General features: G+C 43.4%; 1 protein-coding gene across 1 annotated transcript in view; it reads right to left on the bottom strand.

The window, feature by feature from the left end:
• Nucleotides 1–8492: 8492 nt before the first annotated feature.
• TMC2 (transmembrane channel like 2) overlaps nucleotides 8493–18590 on the bottom strand; it is a 95125-nt gene continuing 85027 nt past the window's right edge. Inside the window, exons 17-20 of the mRNA XM_043883363.1 lie at nucleotides 16744–16869; nucleotides 12606–12684; nucleotides 11423–11534; nucleotides 8493–8710 (exon numbers count right to left, since the gene is read on the bottom strand). Coding sequence (XP_043739298.1) covers nucleotides 8493–8710; nucleotides 11423–11534; nucleotides 12606–12684; nucleotides 16744–16869 — 535 coding nt within the window. The remainder of the gene's footprint in view (nucleotides 8711–11422; nucleotides 11535–12605; nucleotides 12685–16743; nucleotides 16870–18590) is intronic.

Raw genomic sequence — 18590 nt, forward strand, 5'->3', positions numbered from 1 at the left:
TACATATATATACACCGTATATATGTTATATAAGTGCACATTTCTGTGGATTATATACTAAAAGCCTGAGAGTCACTGAGCTGAAAGTTTACTCCATGGCTTTAGATAGATTTGAGTCCTCTGGTTATAAAGGAACTGTGTTAAAGTAGTTTGCTAACTTAGAGGGGTAGCTGAAGAAAAGTGCACTTCAACTAGTGAGGTAGAAAAGCTTATAATTAGATAAGGATATGGCATAAACACTCCTTTATTTCCCTCTCTTTGCTAAACTATCTCCCCTTGTGCTTCATAATCCTGACCTCCATGGGCATCTCTGCAGCATGTGATGTCAAAGATTATATCTCCTTTGCCTTTGAGCTGTTTGTTAAATTCACTGAATTTGGGGATAATTTTTTAAGTAGCAGTAAATATGAATCAGAGTCAACAAACCTGGGCTCAGGTCTGAGCTCTGCTGCTTAACAACATGACCTTAAGTTAATCACCCAACTTTCCTAAGCTTGCTTGCTTTCTTTTTTTTTTTCCCCAGAATGAAGATGGAGGATTCATTCATCCCTCAACAAACATTTTACTGAACATAGGCCAGGTGTGACACAGGTGTGGTACCTGGCATGTAGTAGGAACTCAACGAATATTAGTGGACTTTTTTTTTTTTAATCCCCTTTATCAGTGAGTAGTGATAATTTTTTATCACAATATTTCACTTTACTTGTTCTCAGTTGAGTCCCAGTTCTCCCATCTCTTCTCATAGAATCTACTAAAACCCCAGTTTTTATAACCCAGCTACTCTGATTCATTTCTATCATTAACTTACACACATAGACAGAGCACTTGTAAAACTAAGTTTAGTTTCACTTGGTAAAACAGTTAGGCGTTCTGTTTTTCAACTTCCAGTGGCAGTAGATAGACGATTTACTGATTAAATGTTGTAGAAACCTGGAAAATATGTTCAGTATATAAACCTGCCAGTTACTGGTATCTCGGTTGTTTTCTATTTAAACAGGGTTGCTAAGAATCTTTCAGGCTTCCTCTGTCTTCTTCAGGTCTTTTCCAAATGGCAATGTGGAGCACTCTTATACCCTAGTTGCAGGGGAAGAGGGGGGATTTCTCAGTTCTCTGTGCTCAGGATCTGGTGCTGTGTCTTGAGACACCATCAATCCCTGCTATAAAATGGCTGCTTTGGACTGGCCCCTGGACCTGTACACTTATCCTCTGAGCCACACTGATCTTAGACAGATACTTGAAATCTCTGAGCTGTATCTTCTTATGTCGGGCCTCTATTGGTGGACATACTCCACACTGAGGCGTGTGTGGTCTTTGGGGTCACCTGTCTGCCGTGTATAGGCTGGGAGGACCACGCTTATTACCGGAGGAACTTTTATCCTAACCCTTTCCTCATGAAGGACATCCCTGGTGTCTCAGATAGTAAAGAATCTTCCTGCAATGCAGGAGATGTGGGTTTGATCCCTGGGTTGGAAAGATCCCTTGGAGAAGGGAATGGCAACTCACTCCTCATGAATGCTCTGTAAGCTTCCCTCTGCTGCACTGACCATTGCATTGGGTTGAGTGTGGGACCTCTAGAGCAGGGGTCAGCAAACCATGACCCTGGGGACCAAATCTGGCTTGTGGCTTATTTTTGTAGGACCTCAGAGCTAAGAATGATTTTCATGCTTTTAAAGGGTTTTAATTTTTTGGGGGGTGCGTGGCAGAGACTATTCGTGGCCCACAAAGTCTGAAGTATTTATTATCTGACAATTTATGCAAAATGATTGCTAGTCCCTATTCTGAGCTCAGACGAGATTGGGCATTTTCAGGGTCGTATGGCTGTCGCTGTTCTTGGAGGTAGGCAGTTTCATCTGTGCCATGTTTGGGGAGCATGGCAGGAGTGAACAGATAATGATATTTGTAGAAATGAAAAACTTGTTGAAATTTAAAAGAAATGCATTGACTTATTAGCAAATTAGGTGTGGCTTAAGAGAGTATTAGTGCACTGGAAGATCTGACCAAATAATTTATTGAGAATACAACAAAGATAAAGAGGTGAAAGAGCGGTTAGGAGATGTGGAGTAAGTCCAGCCCAGAAAGCAGGAAGGATATTAGTGAGGGTTCTCTTCAGAGAAACAGAAGCAATAGGATATAGCTATAGATACAATGAATGGGGCTTCCCTGGTGGCTCAGAATGGAGTAAAGAATTTGCCTGCAGTACAGGAAACAGCAGGTTTGATCCCTGGAGGATCAAAGGATGGGGAAGATCCCCTGGAGGAGGGCATGGCAACCCACTCCAGTATTCTTGCCTGGAGAATCCCGTGGGCAGAGGAGCCTGGCTGGCTACAGTCCATAGGGTCACAAAGAGTCAGATGTGACTGAGGATGCATGCACATAGATACAGATATAGATAAGAGGAAATTTATTATAGGAAATGGCTCACATGTTTGTGGAAGCCAAGAAGTTCCTCAGTCTGTCATCTGTGGGCAGGAGAACCAGGGAAACTGATTATGTTAATTCAGTTTGAACCCAAAGGCCTGAGAATGGGGTTGAGGGCAGCTGATGTTGTAGGCCCAAGTCTGACACTGAAAGCCTGAGAACCCAGAGTGTCCGAGGGACAGGAGGAAGTGGATGTCTCAGCTCAAGCAGAGATAGAACTAATTTGCCCTTCCTTCGCCTTTTTGTTCTATTCTGGTTCTCAGTGAATTGGCTGATGACCATCCATGTTTGGGAGGGCCATCTGCCTTACTCAGTTTACCAACTCATGCTAATCTCTTTCAGGAACACCCTCACAAACACTACTAGAAACAGTGTTTTACCAGCTATCTGGGCGTCCCTCAGTCTAGTTGAGTTGACAGCGTAAAATTAACCATCATCAGGAGGAACAATATTTGAAGAGGTGGTAGATGCAGTTTCCCCAGAACTGATGAAAAACATTGAGCCAAAGGTGCAGGAATGCATCTCAAACAGGATAAAAAGAAATCCAGGCTTGTACCCTTGTAATAAACCAGCAAAACACCAAGAACAAAGAGAAGATCTTTAAAGCATATTTTAAATAATTCAGATTTATAATGGTTACAAATCATTCAGGGTTTCTACTTTCTTGTACAATTTTTGTTAGTTTTCTGGGAATTTGTTCATTTCATGTATTTTGTTGTTAACTCAGTCCTGTCTGAATCTTCATGACCCCTTTGACTGCAGCACACCAGGTTTCCCTGTCTTTTACTATCCCCTGTTTGCTCAAAATCTTGTCCATTGAGTTGGTGATGCCATCCATTTCATCCTCTGCTGTCCCCTTCTGCCTTCAGTCTTTCCCAGCATCAGGGTCTTTTCCAGTGAGTCGACTCTTCGCATTAGGTGGGTAAAGCATGGGAGCTTTAGTTTCAGCATCAGTCCTTCCAATGAATGTTCAGGGTTGCTTTCCTTTAGGATTGACTGGTTTGATCTTGCTGTCCAAGGGACTCTCTCAAAAGTCTTCTCTGACACTACAGTTCAAAATCAGTTCTTCAGCACTCAGCCTTTTTTATGGTCCAGCTCACATCCATACATGACTACTGGAAAAACCATAGCTTTGAATATATGGATCTTTGTAGGCAAAGTAATGCCTCTGCTTTTTAGTATGCTGTCTAGGTTGGTCATAGCTTTTTTTTCAAGGAGCAAGCGTCTTAATTTCGTAGCTACATCTGCAGTGATTTTGGAGCCCAAGAAAAATACAGCATTTCATCTGTGGCTTCACATTTTTTAGTATAGATTTGAATAGATTTTTTTATGTTTTGTGTAGCATATATAGCTGTGATCTTTTTAATCTTTTATTTTTACTTTATTTTTATCATTCTCAGAAAAATGTTAATTTTCTTTTTCAAACGTTAACTTTAGATTTTGTTGATTCTATTGTATGTTTTTTGTTCTTGTATTTATTATTTCCTTTCTTCTACTTGATGGCTTTATTTTGCTGTGTTTTGTTTCTTAATATGGAAGTTGGTTCTTTGGCTTAAAATTTTCTCCTTCAATATGCATTTCTCTCTAGATACTTCTTTAGCTGTATTCACAAGTTTGGCATGCAATACTTTCATTATAATTCAAATCAAATATTCTAGCTTCCATTATGATTGCTTCAAGGACCCACACGTTGTTTAGATGGGTATTAAAGGATGAAGTCCTCCTTGCTTTCCATTGCTGATTTCTAAACATTATTTCCTCTTTCTCTGAGAAAACCCCCAGCCACCCATTACTGCCTGGTAGCATTTGATTTCGTACTGGGAAGGACTACTTTTTGGATGAGGAGGCAAGATACTATTGATCAAAACAGTTCTGGGGTACTACAGGCTGTTGTACTTCCTCATCTCAGATTTACTATCCTGATTGTATTGTTCCAGCTTCTGTCAGTATCCACCTAGTTCTTTCCTTAAGTGCTGGTGTGGCCCTGACAGCTGGCATCATTTCATGTGTGTGAGGTCCAGGGATTCCTTTGTAGTCTGCAGACACCTCACAGACATGAAGCTTGAACTGGTGGGGGTGGTGGGAGGGTGGGTGGAGAAATGAGCCTAAAGCTGCATCTGTTCATCTCAGAACCCTAACTAAGTCTTGTATTTCAACTGGTCTTTTTTGGGCCCCTGAGAACATAGGTAAGTTTTGAGCTAGTGGGCATCTTGAAGACTATATGATCTAACATCTTTTGTGGATGAGGTATCGGCTGTAATGATGTTCGAGAAGCTACAGAATCAGTTTTTCCATTCCTTAGAAGAAGAAAAAAAGGTTTTTATGTGCCTATTGTATGCCAAGGTTCTTTGTAGATGCTGGGGGTACAGTGTTATACAAAGTCAAGTCCCTGTCAACGTGGAGTTTACATCCTAGGAGACAGGAAATCAAGTAAATATGTAGTACATACTTGGTACCATAGATGTTGGTACATGTTAAGGAAGGTTGCATTGTGTCCCTCAGTGGAGGGGCAACATTTCGAGCAGAGATGTGGAAGGATGATGAAAGCAGTGATAGTACTAACCCATGGCGTCTTCGTTCAGAGACTTCACTAGCCATGTGCTATGATGTAGCAGTGTGGGAGGCTGACCAGGGTGCTTGAGGAAGATTTCAGAGGCAGGAGGTAATTTAGGTATTCACAGAAGGATGTGTGGGTCATTTAGAGATGGAGGGTGGAAAGAGTTGAAAGCCAATCCAGAGAGAAGAAACTCCTGAAGGTGTAAGAGATTCATCCTGTTCGGTAGTTGGACGAAAGACTGAAGGATCTAACGTGAAAGATCTAGAATGTATGAAGGCCAGGGTGAGGGGCTTGGGCCTGATGACTCTTACTCTCCCTAAAGCAGTGTTTGATAGCAGATTAGTTTGGAGGTGATGTGCAACACATTTCCCACCAAGTTCCAGCTGCGAAAATGGCAGCAGGTCTGAAGGAGGCTACTGGCTTGCCAGGTGTGCTCCAGGCTCAGCTTTAAAAAGCCATGTGGGCCTTTCTTGTCTCTGTGTTCACCCATTGGGAAGGATAATACACTGCAGCATCTCTTCCTCTTTTATTTAGCTTGGTGTATGGCTTACTGTGTCATTTTGGTGTAATTAAACCGGAGTTTTTACTCTGAGCAGTGTTAATGGGGACTTACGGAAACGAATGTTCAAAGGACTAGGCAAGAGCTTCAGGAAAGGAAATTACATGAAACAACCACAGGATGGCGGCACTTAACACTCATTTCGTGAATTTTTCACATCAAATTTCAAAGGCGTCTGGCAATTCCCAGGCCAAATAAACATTCTTTGGTAATGCAACATTCTTTGGTAACAATTTATACATATTTGCAGCATTTCTTTGCAGAGACACAGAAGAATGGGAAGCCTTCTAGAAAGATCATTTAGGAATACTGGGTAAAAGTTTTAATCAGTCAGTGCTGCTTGTGTTCATGACCTGAGCCTGAGGATGTTTGATCTTACCCAGGCCTATGATAATATCTGTTCCTTATTGAGCACTTAGTCTAATGCTTGGCGCTTAGTCTCATATGTGTCAGCTTGTTGAATCTCCACAACAGAATCTGGGGGTCCCTGTGCCCCTGTCCTTAGGTTAATTCCTGATATATTTTATTTCTAGCATCTTATATGCTTTGTTTTTGTGCTGTTTTTTGTTTCTTTGTCCCTCCTTTTTCTTAGAGGCACTAGTAACCCAAGATCACTTTATTTTGAATTTTTTAGTAACTAATGTGTTTTTTTCTTTTTTATTGAGGTATAGTTGATTTACAGTGTTAGTTTCAAGTATACAGTAAAATGATTCAGTTGTATATATACATATTTCAGATTCTTTTCCATTAGAGTTTATTAGATGTTGAATATAGTCCCCTGTGCTATACAGTAGATTCTTATTTATAGCACTGTGTATCTGAAGCTCCAATACTTTGGCCACCTGTTGCGAAGAGCTGACTCATTGGAAAAGACCCTGATGCTGGGAAAGATTGAGGGCAGGAGGAGAAGGGGATGACAGAGAATGAGATGGTTGGATGGCATCACTGATTCAATGGACATGCATCTGCCCAAACTCCGGGAGATAGTGAAGGACAGACAAGCCTGGCGTGCTGCAGTCCATGGGGCTGCACCAGATGAACATCCCTCCTCTCTTACCCATACCTTCTTCCTCTACCCATGTCCCTAGCTCATTAGAAGTTTTCTTTTGCCTGATGGTCCCAGGATCCACCATTAACGAATCTACTGATGGATGTCTTTCAAAAAAGCTTTAGTGTTTTCATGACAGAGATCTGGTAACTATTTGAATTAAGAAACCTGTTAAAATGTGTCCAAAAATTCTTTGACCACTCTTCATTCAAGAGCTGGAGCCTAATTTCCATCTCTGAGTATAAGCTAGACTTAGTGACTCAGTTCTAATGAACAGAAATTGGTGGAATTGATAGTGTAACTTTTGAGAACAGGTTATAAGTGGTGTTGTGGCTTCCTCCTTGCTGTCAGATCACTGGGGGGAAGTGAGCTGCTCTGTTGTGAGGGTACCCAAGCAGCCCTATGGAGAGGTCAGTGTAGGGAGTAAGCAAGTCTGTGGATGGCCAGCTAGGAACCAACACCTCCTGCTAGCAGCAATGAGTGAGCTACTTGTGACTGTATCTTCCAGCTCCCGACAAATGTTCTGATGACTGTAGCCCTGCCTCAGATTGTGACTGCAATATGCAGAACCAGAATTTCCTGGTGAAGCCAATCCCAAATTCTTGATCCACAGAAACTGTGTGAGATAACAAATGTTTGTTTTAAGCTGTTAAGTTTGGGGGATAATTTATTATGTAACAATAGATAACATACATTCCTTCACATAAAGTTATGTGTCATCAGAACAGGATAATTTGTATTTGTGGTGGGTGAGTAGGGATATTGGTCAGCCTTGGAAGCCTGAGGGTAACCTCTGGGAGTCCTGGACTGAGACTGGCACCCTGCCGATACTTGCCTCATGCTGGCAAGGCCTCCTCAGTGGTCTGGCCTCCAGGGCTGGTGCCCCCATGAGACTTCTGCACAGAACCAGAATGTGATCACCAGAGACAAGGCTCTACATTGTACCCTTTGCAGAACTCCACCCCCCCCCCCAAACCCTTTACAGTAAACAATCATTCATTTTAGAATTTCATGCATGAGGAAGAATTTTCTACCCTGAGCAATATTTTGTTTCCTTCACCAGGGCTTCCCTGATGGCTCAGAATGTAAAGAATCCATCTATAATGCAGGAGACCCAGGTTTGATCCCTGGGTCAGGAAGATCCTCTGGAGAAGGAAATGGCAACCCACTCCAGTATTCTTGCCTGGAGAATTCCATGGACAGAGAAGCCTTGTGGGTCATAGTCTATGGGGTCTGGAGTCAGACACAACTGAGTGACTAATACCTTCAATTAGGTCAGAGGAACCATGCTGCTCTCTCTTTGCCTTGCTGCCAGGGAGACTCCAGTGCACTTTTGATGCTTGATGGCATCAGCTCTCCTCCAGCCAGTTTCTGGAGAATCGCCATTTTCCCACTCACCAAGGCTGGACTTCATTTTACTTTTATTATCATTGGCTTCTTGAACCTTTTGTTTACACTGCATCACCCCCTTTGGAAGGACGTGGTTGGTGGTCAGGAATGTGTGTCCCTCTTCAACCTCTTCCCAGTTGGTGGAGCTGGTAGAAACCTGTCCCCACGTGGGCTCCATGCAAAAGTCTATAATGGTGATCATGGCCCTGCCCCCTCTCCCTGAGTCTGGAGCTGAGGGAATCTGCTGTGAGTGCAGGGTCTAGAGCTGCCTGAGCCAGGACTCTGGGATGGGTAGTTAGTAGGGGGAAGGCTCAGCTCTCCGAAGAGGTGGGTGAAGCCTTTGTCCTCTTGGTAGCTAACAAGAGCCTGAGACTGAGTAATCAAAGTTCCCACATTCAGTGAGAGTAGAGAGAACATGAATGTGTGTGAGAGAAGAGAGGAAGAGAATGGTTTGGGGAGGTGGGGTGAGCTGGTGGGGCCTGAGGATCAGCCCCAGGACCATGCTCCATTAGTCCCAGCTGTCAGTGGGGTGGTCTCCAGGCCCGCTTTCCAGAGGTTGACCTCCAAGGATGAGCCTGAGGACGGGCTTGGCCAGACTCTGGTCTGACACCAGGGGCCCGAGATACAGGGAGGAGCTGGGAGGCAGGCAGCACAGTCTTGCTGGCAGAACTGGAGGCCCCAGGGCCCTGCGCCTTCTGGTCCAGGGTCTGGCTTTGGCTAGCAGGGTGATGTGCAGTCCCTGGGAAATGAACAAGACAAGAATGAGGATATGGGAGATTTCCCTACAGTGTCCTGGTGTGGAATTGGAGTTCTTGGAAGCTGCCCTGTGCTCTAGGTAGATTCCAGTCCTATTTGGTGATGTGAGAATGGTTGGATTCTCACATGGTTGAATGGATCACCTAGGGGCACCTTGGCCCATTCTTGGTATAAACAGCTGTGTTGGAGGAGTATGATCTGGATAAAGAGCTAGATTTTGAATGTTGGCCTTAGGCTAGACTCTCTGAGCCTGGTTTTGTTGAGAATAAAATCAGAGCTATAATAGCAGCTCACAGATGGCTACCAGGGTCAGATATGATGATAGAAAGCGTTGTGGAAACTGGATCAACCCCAGGACAGTGCCTTGCTAATCAGATCCATTTCCAGCTCTTTCACCTACTTGTTTCCCTCCTTTCCTTAACTCCGAGTTGGGTACAATTACTGCCTTGTTCTTCACCAAACCCAGTTCGAGGACACAGAAATGGACTAAATTTCCATTGTGGATAGTATGGCCTGTGGTCGAAGTCCAGACTTTGATGGGCACTGTATCCATGTGTGACCTCTAGGCTCTTCCCACTCCCAGCCTGATGCAGGTATAGTCACAGGATGAGCAGAGCCAGGGTTCCCCACATCACTACTTGGGAGGAGAGTGGCCATCAAATGGAAATACCCAATTTGGGCTTTACAGAGTGAGAAATTTTTATTGTGTTAGAGCCATTAGCTGTTAGGCCTGCTTGTCAGAGCAGTGTCATTTTAGTGAATACTTCAAGAAAGAGAGGGCTTCCCTGGTGGCTCAGATGGTAAAGAATCTGCAATGCGGGAGACCCAGGCTTAGCTCCTGGATTGGGAATATTCCTTGGAGAAGGAAATGACAAGAGAAGTTAAATGAAGGCAGCGATAGATGCTGTTGGGAGTTTTCCAGGTGAAAGTTTAACACCCTTCCTCAGTTTCCCCACACATCCTAGTCCCACTGATGTGTTCTGATAGCCCGTTCATTAAAAAAAAAAAACAAACACTGCAATATTGATTTAATCAGCATAAAATCAAAAGAGCTTCAGATCTGTAGTAAAAAATTCAAATTTGGAGAGGGGTAAACTTTAGATCAGCAGCCAGTAAAGAAAGTAGGGGAAGGGAGTGGATAAGGGGTACAGGAACTTTGGGACACTGGGTCCATGAATGGACCACTGTCAAACCAATGTTAGTTTCTTGCCTTATGGAAAATGTTCTATAAACCTATTTTTTCTTTTCCATTGATGTTCAAATACATCCATTCCATTTCTTGTCTTGTTTTTGTTGGTGATGTGGCAACATAATGTCACATTTACTCCATTTCCTACCCCTTGTGAAAAAAATTAGGTGAATTCAAACACCTTCTTCAGCTCCATGATAAACTCAACCACTTGCTCTGCTGCATTTCATTTCTGAACCGGCCTTCCAAGCTGTGGACAGACTGCAGCTGATTTTACTGAAGGCTGTAGCTCTGAGATGCCTTCCATACATTTTTGAGACTCACCAGGAATAGGTTCTATGTTCACACAGACTTCTTGTCCTCTTTTTGTAATACCCACTTGTTCATGACTTATTTTAATACCTGCTGCTATTTCAATATCATGAGCCTTTGCTAGGAATATCCACACAGGTGCCCTTTTTCCTCCTGACTTGCTTCCACAGTCACTCTCTGCACTATTACATCTGGAGAACTGAGGATTTTCACCTTCAGGGAAATACTGCTATGGGATTAGATTCTTCATGGTTCTGTTTTCTGAAGTCTTGCCTACACGTTATAAAGGCATCAAATAAATGGTAAGTAATTTCCATACTATAAATTCTGACTCCTAAACTTTCAGCCATTTCTTGTGCATCTCATGCAATTTCCACATGAAAGGTCAAAATTACTGCATACTGATACTTTAATTTTGATACAGGGACAGTCCTTGGAAAACAAGAATAGCTCAGAGACAGTCTCTTTCAGTTTGCTTTCCTCACTGCCGAAGTAGAGGTGGTCAGTGATTAGTCTGAAGCTCTGTCACACCTTTGGAATGTGTGTGGCCCTTCCTCACCATGTAATTCTAGCTGTTCTAGTGCTTCTTGTCTTTTAAGAGAATATAAATTGGTTCTGGTGGGATTTGCAGTGGCTAGATGCAAATGTCCCTATTTTTCCTCTTAAAAAACTGCACAGAAAACAAATAGGTCTTCCATCCCTGGCAGCTGCGATCCATATAAGCCAACCTCAAGGCATCTTAAAGGGATCTGGGTGAGACACCAGGCATGCTCCTACAGTGACCAGATACTAAGAGGATATGACATGGGAAATGATAGATCTGGAGTGAGATGAAGGCAAAGTCACTTCAGAAATGAAGAAGAAATGAAGAACCATCACCATAGAAAGTGTGGCAAGAGACTCAGGATAAAAATGAAGGAAACCCTGGTATTTCCCATTTTACAGACATTCCTCCTCCCACTGGTTCCAGGAAGTCTGTAAAACACATGCATAATCCCACTGCATTTGCACCACCCTGCAAGGTTACCTATGATTTACTCTTGCTTCTTGCTTCTATTTGCCCAACTTCATACAGCTAGTTAGTAGTTGTCAGAATTCTGACTTCAGTCCCATATGCATCTGATTTCATAGCATTTGCTCTTTACACTTTCTTTGTCACCTTGTAAAAAGTAATCATCATGAAATAGAATATACCTTCTTTGGTGAGCTGGGTGCCATTTTTGGAGTTGCCTTTATCCGTGTCCTCTGAATCTCTGGGTGTGGCTCTGCCTTTGACAGATTTATGGCTCTTCTCAATTTCACGGAGCTGCAGGGAAGAAATGAATCGTTGGTCCTGGCCAGGGAAATGGGTGTTTTGAGTTTTGGACCCCAGGATGGTGAGATCCAGAGGGCAGCCACCTTAAAACACCAGTTCTTGTTCTCACCGCTGGTCGGAGAGGTACCCAGAACTCAGGTTTGCATGGCATTTGAAGGAACATCTGGCCAGGGGAAGACAGACCCTCAGCCAATCCTGTATTTCAGTGGTTTCCTACACCTGGGCAGGAGGTCAGTGAGAGTGACAGAAGGAAGTGTGGATGGGGAACTGGCAGTGAGGCTGATGAGATTAGTTCCAAAAAAGAGGGTGAGAAAGCAAGGGGTACATGGCTTAGGGAGGGTTGAAGTCCAGCTTTTTACACATTAAAGAGGTGGGGGTGGGTGTTGCAAGAGCAGGAGAGGAGTCAGGGTGTCATCAGATGTTGAGAGAGGCTGCGCTGGTGTGGAGGGGACTTACAGAGGCTCCTTTGGCCTTGGGGCACAAGTGCTATGTCGTTCTGACAATGCTGTTTTCTTTAGTATTTCTAGTACTCGTTTTAATCAGTAGGAGTTATTGTGGGTACTAGTTTTATTATGTTGGAACACTGGTTTAACCCATTGACTTTTTCCTGTTCTTTAGCAACTGCTCAAAATTTAAGTCATTACTGTTGAAAGAAAGTGAAGTGGTTTAGTCATGTCTGACTCTTTGCGACCCTATGGACTATTGCCTGCCAGGCTCCTCCATCCATGGGATTTTTCAGGCAAGAATACTGGAGTGGGTTGCCATTTCCTTCTCCAGGGTATCGTCCCAACCCAGGGATCGAACCCCGGTCTCCTGCATTGCAGCCAGACTCTTTACCGTCTGAGCCACCAGGGAATCATTACTATTATATATTCCCAAATACCCTCAGAATATAAATGGGTGTCACTGAATCTCTCAAGGCTGCTTCCTACCATACAGATAACTTGGGGTTTGGTTTAGAAGAAGGCCATTTAAAGAATACAACCAACTGGGCTCAAAAGGTGAATCAGCAAAAGCCAAAAACATAACATTTTGTTTAATGAAAACTCCCGGCAGACTTACCGCTTGGATTTTCTTTCTCAGCTGGGCATTTGCTCGAGAAAGGCTTTTGGAAACTGAGTTCAAGTAGTAGATGGCCAGGCTGCAAGAGAAAAGAATGCTCCAGGGGTACTGTGATCTTGGAAAATGATGAGAGCTGGACACCTTACCTGAGGAATCATAGCTGGCTTCAGGAATAGGTGACCTACTTTGCCTCTGGGCAGTGTGGTGGGAAGTCTAACCATCCTAAGTTCCCCACCTAATATCAAGAAGGTCTTGGATATCCCTGTTCTATTTTATTGAACATATTTTTAGTTCTCTGAGTGTTTAATAAAGGTTAGCTAGAGGAATCAGTCCCCTTCTTGGAAATCTGAAGAAGCAGGGGAGAGGCAGTGTTTCTTGTCTGCAGGAGCAGCCTGGGTACCAGGCTCTGTGCCATGTGGATCCCACTCCACATCTCCATGGTTTTGATGAAACCCTGTGTAGAAGAAATGATGACTTCCATCTTTAAGGGTCAGCATCCCATAATGCAGAGAGTTAAGTCATTTGCCCAAGGCCACCTTATCTGTTAGCACTTGTCAGAGGCCACATTTGATGCCAAAGCCCTTTCTACAATCTTCAAATGCGGAGGGAGGAGAGAGAGGTGCTAGGTGACCTGCTCCAAGTTTGCCTAGAAACACAACTGCATAGACCCTGAAGGCCCTCTCCCCAGGGTACATGGATAGGAATGCCTGGCCTGGACTTGTGGTTTTCAGAAGCCAGCCCCCGCTGGCTGACTGGGTGTCCTTAAAGCTGTAGCCTGGTTTCCCTTTCACAGGACCTGGGATTTGGAGTTATGACCTGGATGTACCACTTGAGAGTGAGGGGCCACAAAAGCCTGGGGTGCCTCCTGGACTAGGTGCTCTGACAGCTTGTCCTTATCTGTCACTTTTCTTCCTGCATTTCAAGCCTCAGCTGCCCAGCTTGGGTCTTCCGATCCTTGCCCTGGGGGCACCCTAAGCCACTTCAGCAGGGTCCAAGAGCTCTCTTGCAGGCAGAATGGAGGAACTACATTGCCTTTGGCAGAGTATAGGTCAGAGGTGTCCTGTGAGTCTCCTGAAGCAAAGACTTAAGAGGACTATGGGTGATGAGAGGCCAGAGGGAGGCCAGGTGAAGGGACCAACATCTGTTGGGAAGGTGCCCAGCAGGCTTCACCTGCTCTCCTAATTCACAGCCCATTTTTTAGGGAGGAACTGGAGATGAGCGAGGATAAAATGCTCCTGGGTGGCTGTGTTTATTTTGAGGCTGCTTCCAAGCTTAGTGTTTTCCCGTGCAGCCTTCAAGTTCAGCTTTGGCATTTGGGTTGCAGAATTTCCTCAGGTGGTGGTCGCTACCGTGTCAGCCTTCCCTCACATTCAGACTAGAAGCGGAGGCTATTTGAAATCAAGGATGTAAGGAAATATACCTATTTTGGAGAGCAATTCAGCACTGTCTACAAAGATTGAAGAAACACATACCTATGACCCAGCCATTCCACTTCTGGAAGTCTGTTTTAGAGAAAACTCTGTGTACAAGGAGACATATATAAGGAGAACATTTGCAATAGCAGAAAAGCAGAAACAACCTATCTCTATTCAGAGAAATGGGTAAATTATGGTTTATTCATACAACTGATAAAAGCAATTTTCACATACTGAGGTTTGGGGGTCATTCTGGCCTAAAGATGAGTTGACTTGAATTTTATGCTAACTGAAATAGCCTGTGTGTGGCCTATGAAGCATACATTGTACATCTGCTTTCTTTCTTTCTTTGTTTTCTCCTCTTGGCTTATAGGATCTCAGTTCCTGACCAGAGATTGAGCCAGGGCAATGAAAGTCCAGAATGTTAACTACTAGGCCGCCAGGGGATTCCTATATCAGCTTTAATGATGAAAGAAAAGGGTGCATTGACTAGAAGTAAAGAATGTCCATGTGAAAAATAAAGATTAAATGTCTCCTTTCCTAGGATTCCAATTCCAGTCCTTCAATGATAAGACTCCCTTCCCAGGTGCCAAGGCCATACTGACTCATTGTGTATGTGCTGATCTATTTCTTGTTTTTGAAACTGAAGGAATGTATCCCTGATTTGTTTAATGTTCTTTGTTCTGACAAGATATAAAAGTGTGCTGAAAACCAGGATTCTCTGGAGCAGCTTCTCAGAGTTATCTAAGAGGCTGTCTTCTGGGATATAGTCTTCAGTTTGGCTCAAATAAAATCCTTTTCTCTTCCTATTATAGATTGTTTATTGATTATTTATGAGACACAATGAAACACAGAAGAGTCATTAAAATGTATGTTCATGCATCCACATGAGAAAGTCCACCAAACATAATGTGAGTGAGGAAAGCTGTGTAGTCTGAACCAGTCATGAAAAATTTTATAACTCAAAAACAATAGTACATACATGTGATTAAATGGTTCAGATTGAAAATGATTAAAATTCAAATAGCGGTTACCTTTGGAGAGGGAGGGAGAGAGAAAGATTAGGTGGGCTGGAAGTGTAATGTTTATTTCTTTTAAAAAGAAACCAATTGGAAGCAAATATTGCTAAATGTTAACATCTGTTTAATCTTGTGATCTTGTACATGACTGTCTGTATATGTCTGTATGTTGGGAATATTTTATACTGCCCTCTTCCTTCCTTGAACATTCATTGTTTGCCTTCTATGCCCCAGCCATGGAGCTGGTATTGGGGACACGGAGATCACCAAGCCCACTCACATGTTCAGTCTGTGAGGATGATGGTGACAAATGTACTGAATGCTCTCATGCACAGGGTGCTCTGCAGAGAAACCCCATGAGCCCAGCCAGGGACAGGCTGCATCAGCCTCAGCTTTCTTGAGGGGTAGGTCTTTGATATTTCTGGTGGACGTTTTGGAGAGAGCTTCAGCGGCTGCCAGACTCCTCTTATCCTTGGGCCCTGTCTTCAGTGTGTTCCCTGAAAGACATGCAGTTGCCAGTGCCTGATGCCTCCTCTCCAGCCTGCACAAAAATCATTCCTGCCCGTGGATGCAGCTGGCCCAAACTACCGGGGAGTTAACCAACACCTCTCCCCTGCCATGTCTCCCAGCGGCACTCAACCTGTGATGGATGGGAACTGATCTAAAATGTCCCGATCTATAGCCACTATGGAGAACAGTGTGGAGATTCTTTAAAAAACTGGAAATAGAACTGCCATATGACCCAGCAATCCCACTCCTGGACATACACACTGAAGAAACCAGATCTGAAAGAGACACGTGTACCCCAATGTTCATCACAGCACTATTTATAATAGCCAGGACATGGAAGCAACCTAGATGCCCATCAGCAGACGAATGGATAAGAAAGCTATGGTACATATACACAATGGAACATTACCCAGCCATTAAAAAGAATACATTTGAATCAGTTCTAATGAGATGGATGAAACTGGAGCCCATTATACAGAGTAAAGTAAGCCAGAAAGATAAACACCAATACAGTATACTAATGCATATATATGGAATTTTAAAAGATGGTAACGATAACCCTATATGCAGGACAGAAAAAGAGACACAGATGTATAGAACAGACTTTTGGACTCTGGGAGAAGGTGAGGGTGGAATGATCTGAGAGAATAGCACTGAAACATGTATATTATCAAGTGTGAAACAGATCGCCAGCCCAGGTTGGATGCATGAGACAAGTGCTCAGGGCTGGTCCATTGGGAAGACCCAGAGGGATGGGATGGGGAGGGCGGTGGGAGGGGGGATCAGGATGGGGAACACATGTAAATCCATGGCTGATTTATGTCAATGTATGGCAAAAACCACTACAATATTGTAAAGTAATTAGCCTCCAAGTAATAAAAATAAATGAAAAAAAAAAAAAAGTCCCGATCTCTCACCCTTGAGCAGGATAACTCAGAGGCACACTGTTTCCCAGAACTTCCATCAGGATTAAAGTCACCGCAGGAGTTAGAATGCACCTTCCTGTCCCTTCTCTGTCTTACGTCCCTACACACACTGCCCCCTCCAGGAAACTACTTGCACTTAAATCCTTGTCGGAGGATCTACTTCTGGGAAATCTAGGTTGAGAGGGCAAGAAAGAAGGACCTGCCAAGGAAGTCTCAACTGCAAGGGGAGGTCTCCATGAGGCAGGGCCATGGCTCCCGGCGAACTTACAACATCAGCAGGATGGCTGGAATGATCAGGCCTGGATTGGCGAGGAAGGCAAAGATCTTGCCCAGGAAGGTTGGGAAATCATTTTCAACTGTCTCTTGGATGACGTCATACATTCTGTTTTTCCCACTGGAAAGAGGAGAGGATACATTATAGCATATTTCTTAGCTCATATGGTGTGAATGACTGTGTCCATACTTGGAGGGTCCAGGCCGCCACTCACCACTGCTCTCCTGGAAGAACAGAGTTCTTCTGCATAGGGACTGCAGTGAATTGACACATAGACACCACTATGTATGAAACAGATAACTAATGAGCACCTACTGTGTGACACAGGGAACTCTGCTCAATGCTCTGTGGTGACCTAAATGGGAAGGAAATCCAGAAAAGAGGAAATACATGTATACAAACAGCTGATTCACTTTGCTGTACAGCAGAAAATAACACAACATTGTACTCCAATAAAAATGGAAAAAAGAAAAAAGGCCCCATGAGGGGATGTCGTGTAGGTGAGGGCTCAGGGCTGCCTCAGCATCCTGACTCCCCAGCCCACGATGCCTCATGATTTTTCAGACCTTGGTCTCCTGTGCCTGGCCCCTTCCTTGGCAAGATGAAGATGTTTGTTTTTTTTTCCTTGTGTCCTCTCATGGGAGAAAGTGGTCTATGATGTGGCTTAGAGACCAACATGGAGGTTCCTCTGGGCCCCTGGACTTGGGGGCAGCTCTCCAGAGACTGATGTGATGGACACCCTCATGGTGACTCAAAGATACCTACAGTTAGTCTTCAGGTTGTAATTCTAGGAGATTGCTTGCCTAGGGTAGGCTCCTGGACAGTTTACAACAGTAATTTTGATATTCTTTGAATACCTAACAACCATTTTGTAGACTGCCTTCCACAAATACCTGCCCAGAGATTACTGACTGCTGTTGGTTTTTGATTGGTAGTTTGGTGCCAAGAAATGAAATTTGTGTTTTGAAATTCCTGATTTAAATCCTCACTCCTGCATTTATTAGCTGTGGGACACCACAGACAATTTTCTTACCTTCTGCCTGTATTCATACCCTCACTCTCCCTGGTAGAGCTGTACTGTCCAATGTGACTATTAAAACTAAATTAAAAATTCAATATATTAGTCACACATTCCAAGTGCTCAGTAGTCATGTAGTAGCTACTGTATTTGAGGAGCCAGTGTGGAGTTTTTCCCCTCATCTAGTTCTATTGGGTAGTGCTGCAGAGATTTGATATCTTTGGGTAAGATACTGAAAATTTCTCTGTGTTGGTTTCCTCATCTGTATAATATAGTGCAATAATGATGTAGTATAATATGGTATTATAAATATAATAACAGCATTTGCCTCAGAAGATTGTTTGGAGAATATATACATGAATTCATATGAAATATTGAGGATGCAAAATGTTGCATCTAGAAGCTTTGCTTTTCTCTTATGTGTCAGTTAGGACTGGCCAGCAAAGGCCCATGGACCAAATTCTGCTTGCTACCTGATATTATAAGGCCTGGGGGCTAAGAATGGTTTTTACATTTTTAAGTAATTGGAAAAGATCAAAAGAAGAATAATATTTTGAGACTCATAAAAATTCAGTGTCTGTAAATAAGTTTTATTGGAACACAGCCGTGCTCATTCATTTGTGTATTGCCTGTGGCTGTTTTGTACTGTAATAGCAGAGATGAGTAGTTGTGTTAGAGATGGCGTGGCCATCTCAATGTTTAGCACTGTTGCACAGCACACTATAAATTGCAATGATGTAGTTGTAACATGACAGCATTTCAAGTGCCATACATATCACCATATTATGACATTTATTATTTTTAAAATTACCAGTGCATAGCC

This window comes from Cervus elaphus, chromosome 23 (assembly GCF_910594005.1).
Source record: "Cervus elaphus chromosome 23, mCerEla1.1, whole genome shotgun sequence".
NCBI classification, from domain to species: domain Eukaryota; kingdom Metazoa; phylum Chordata; class Mammalia; order Artiodactyla; family Cervidae; genus Cervus; species Cervus elaphus.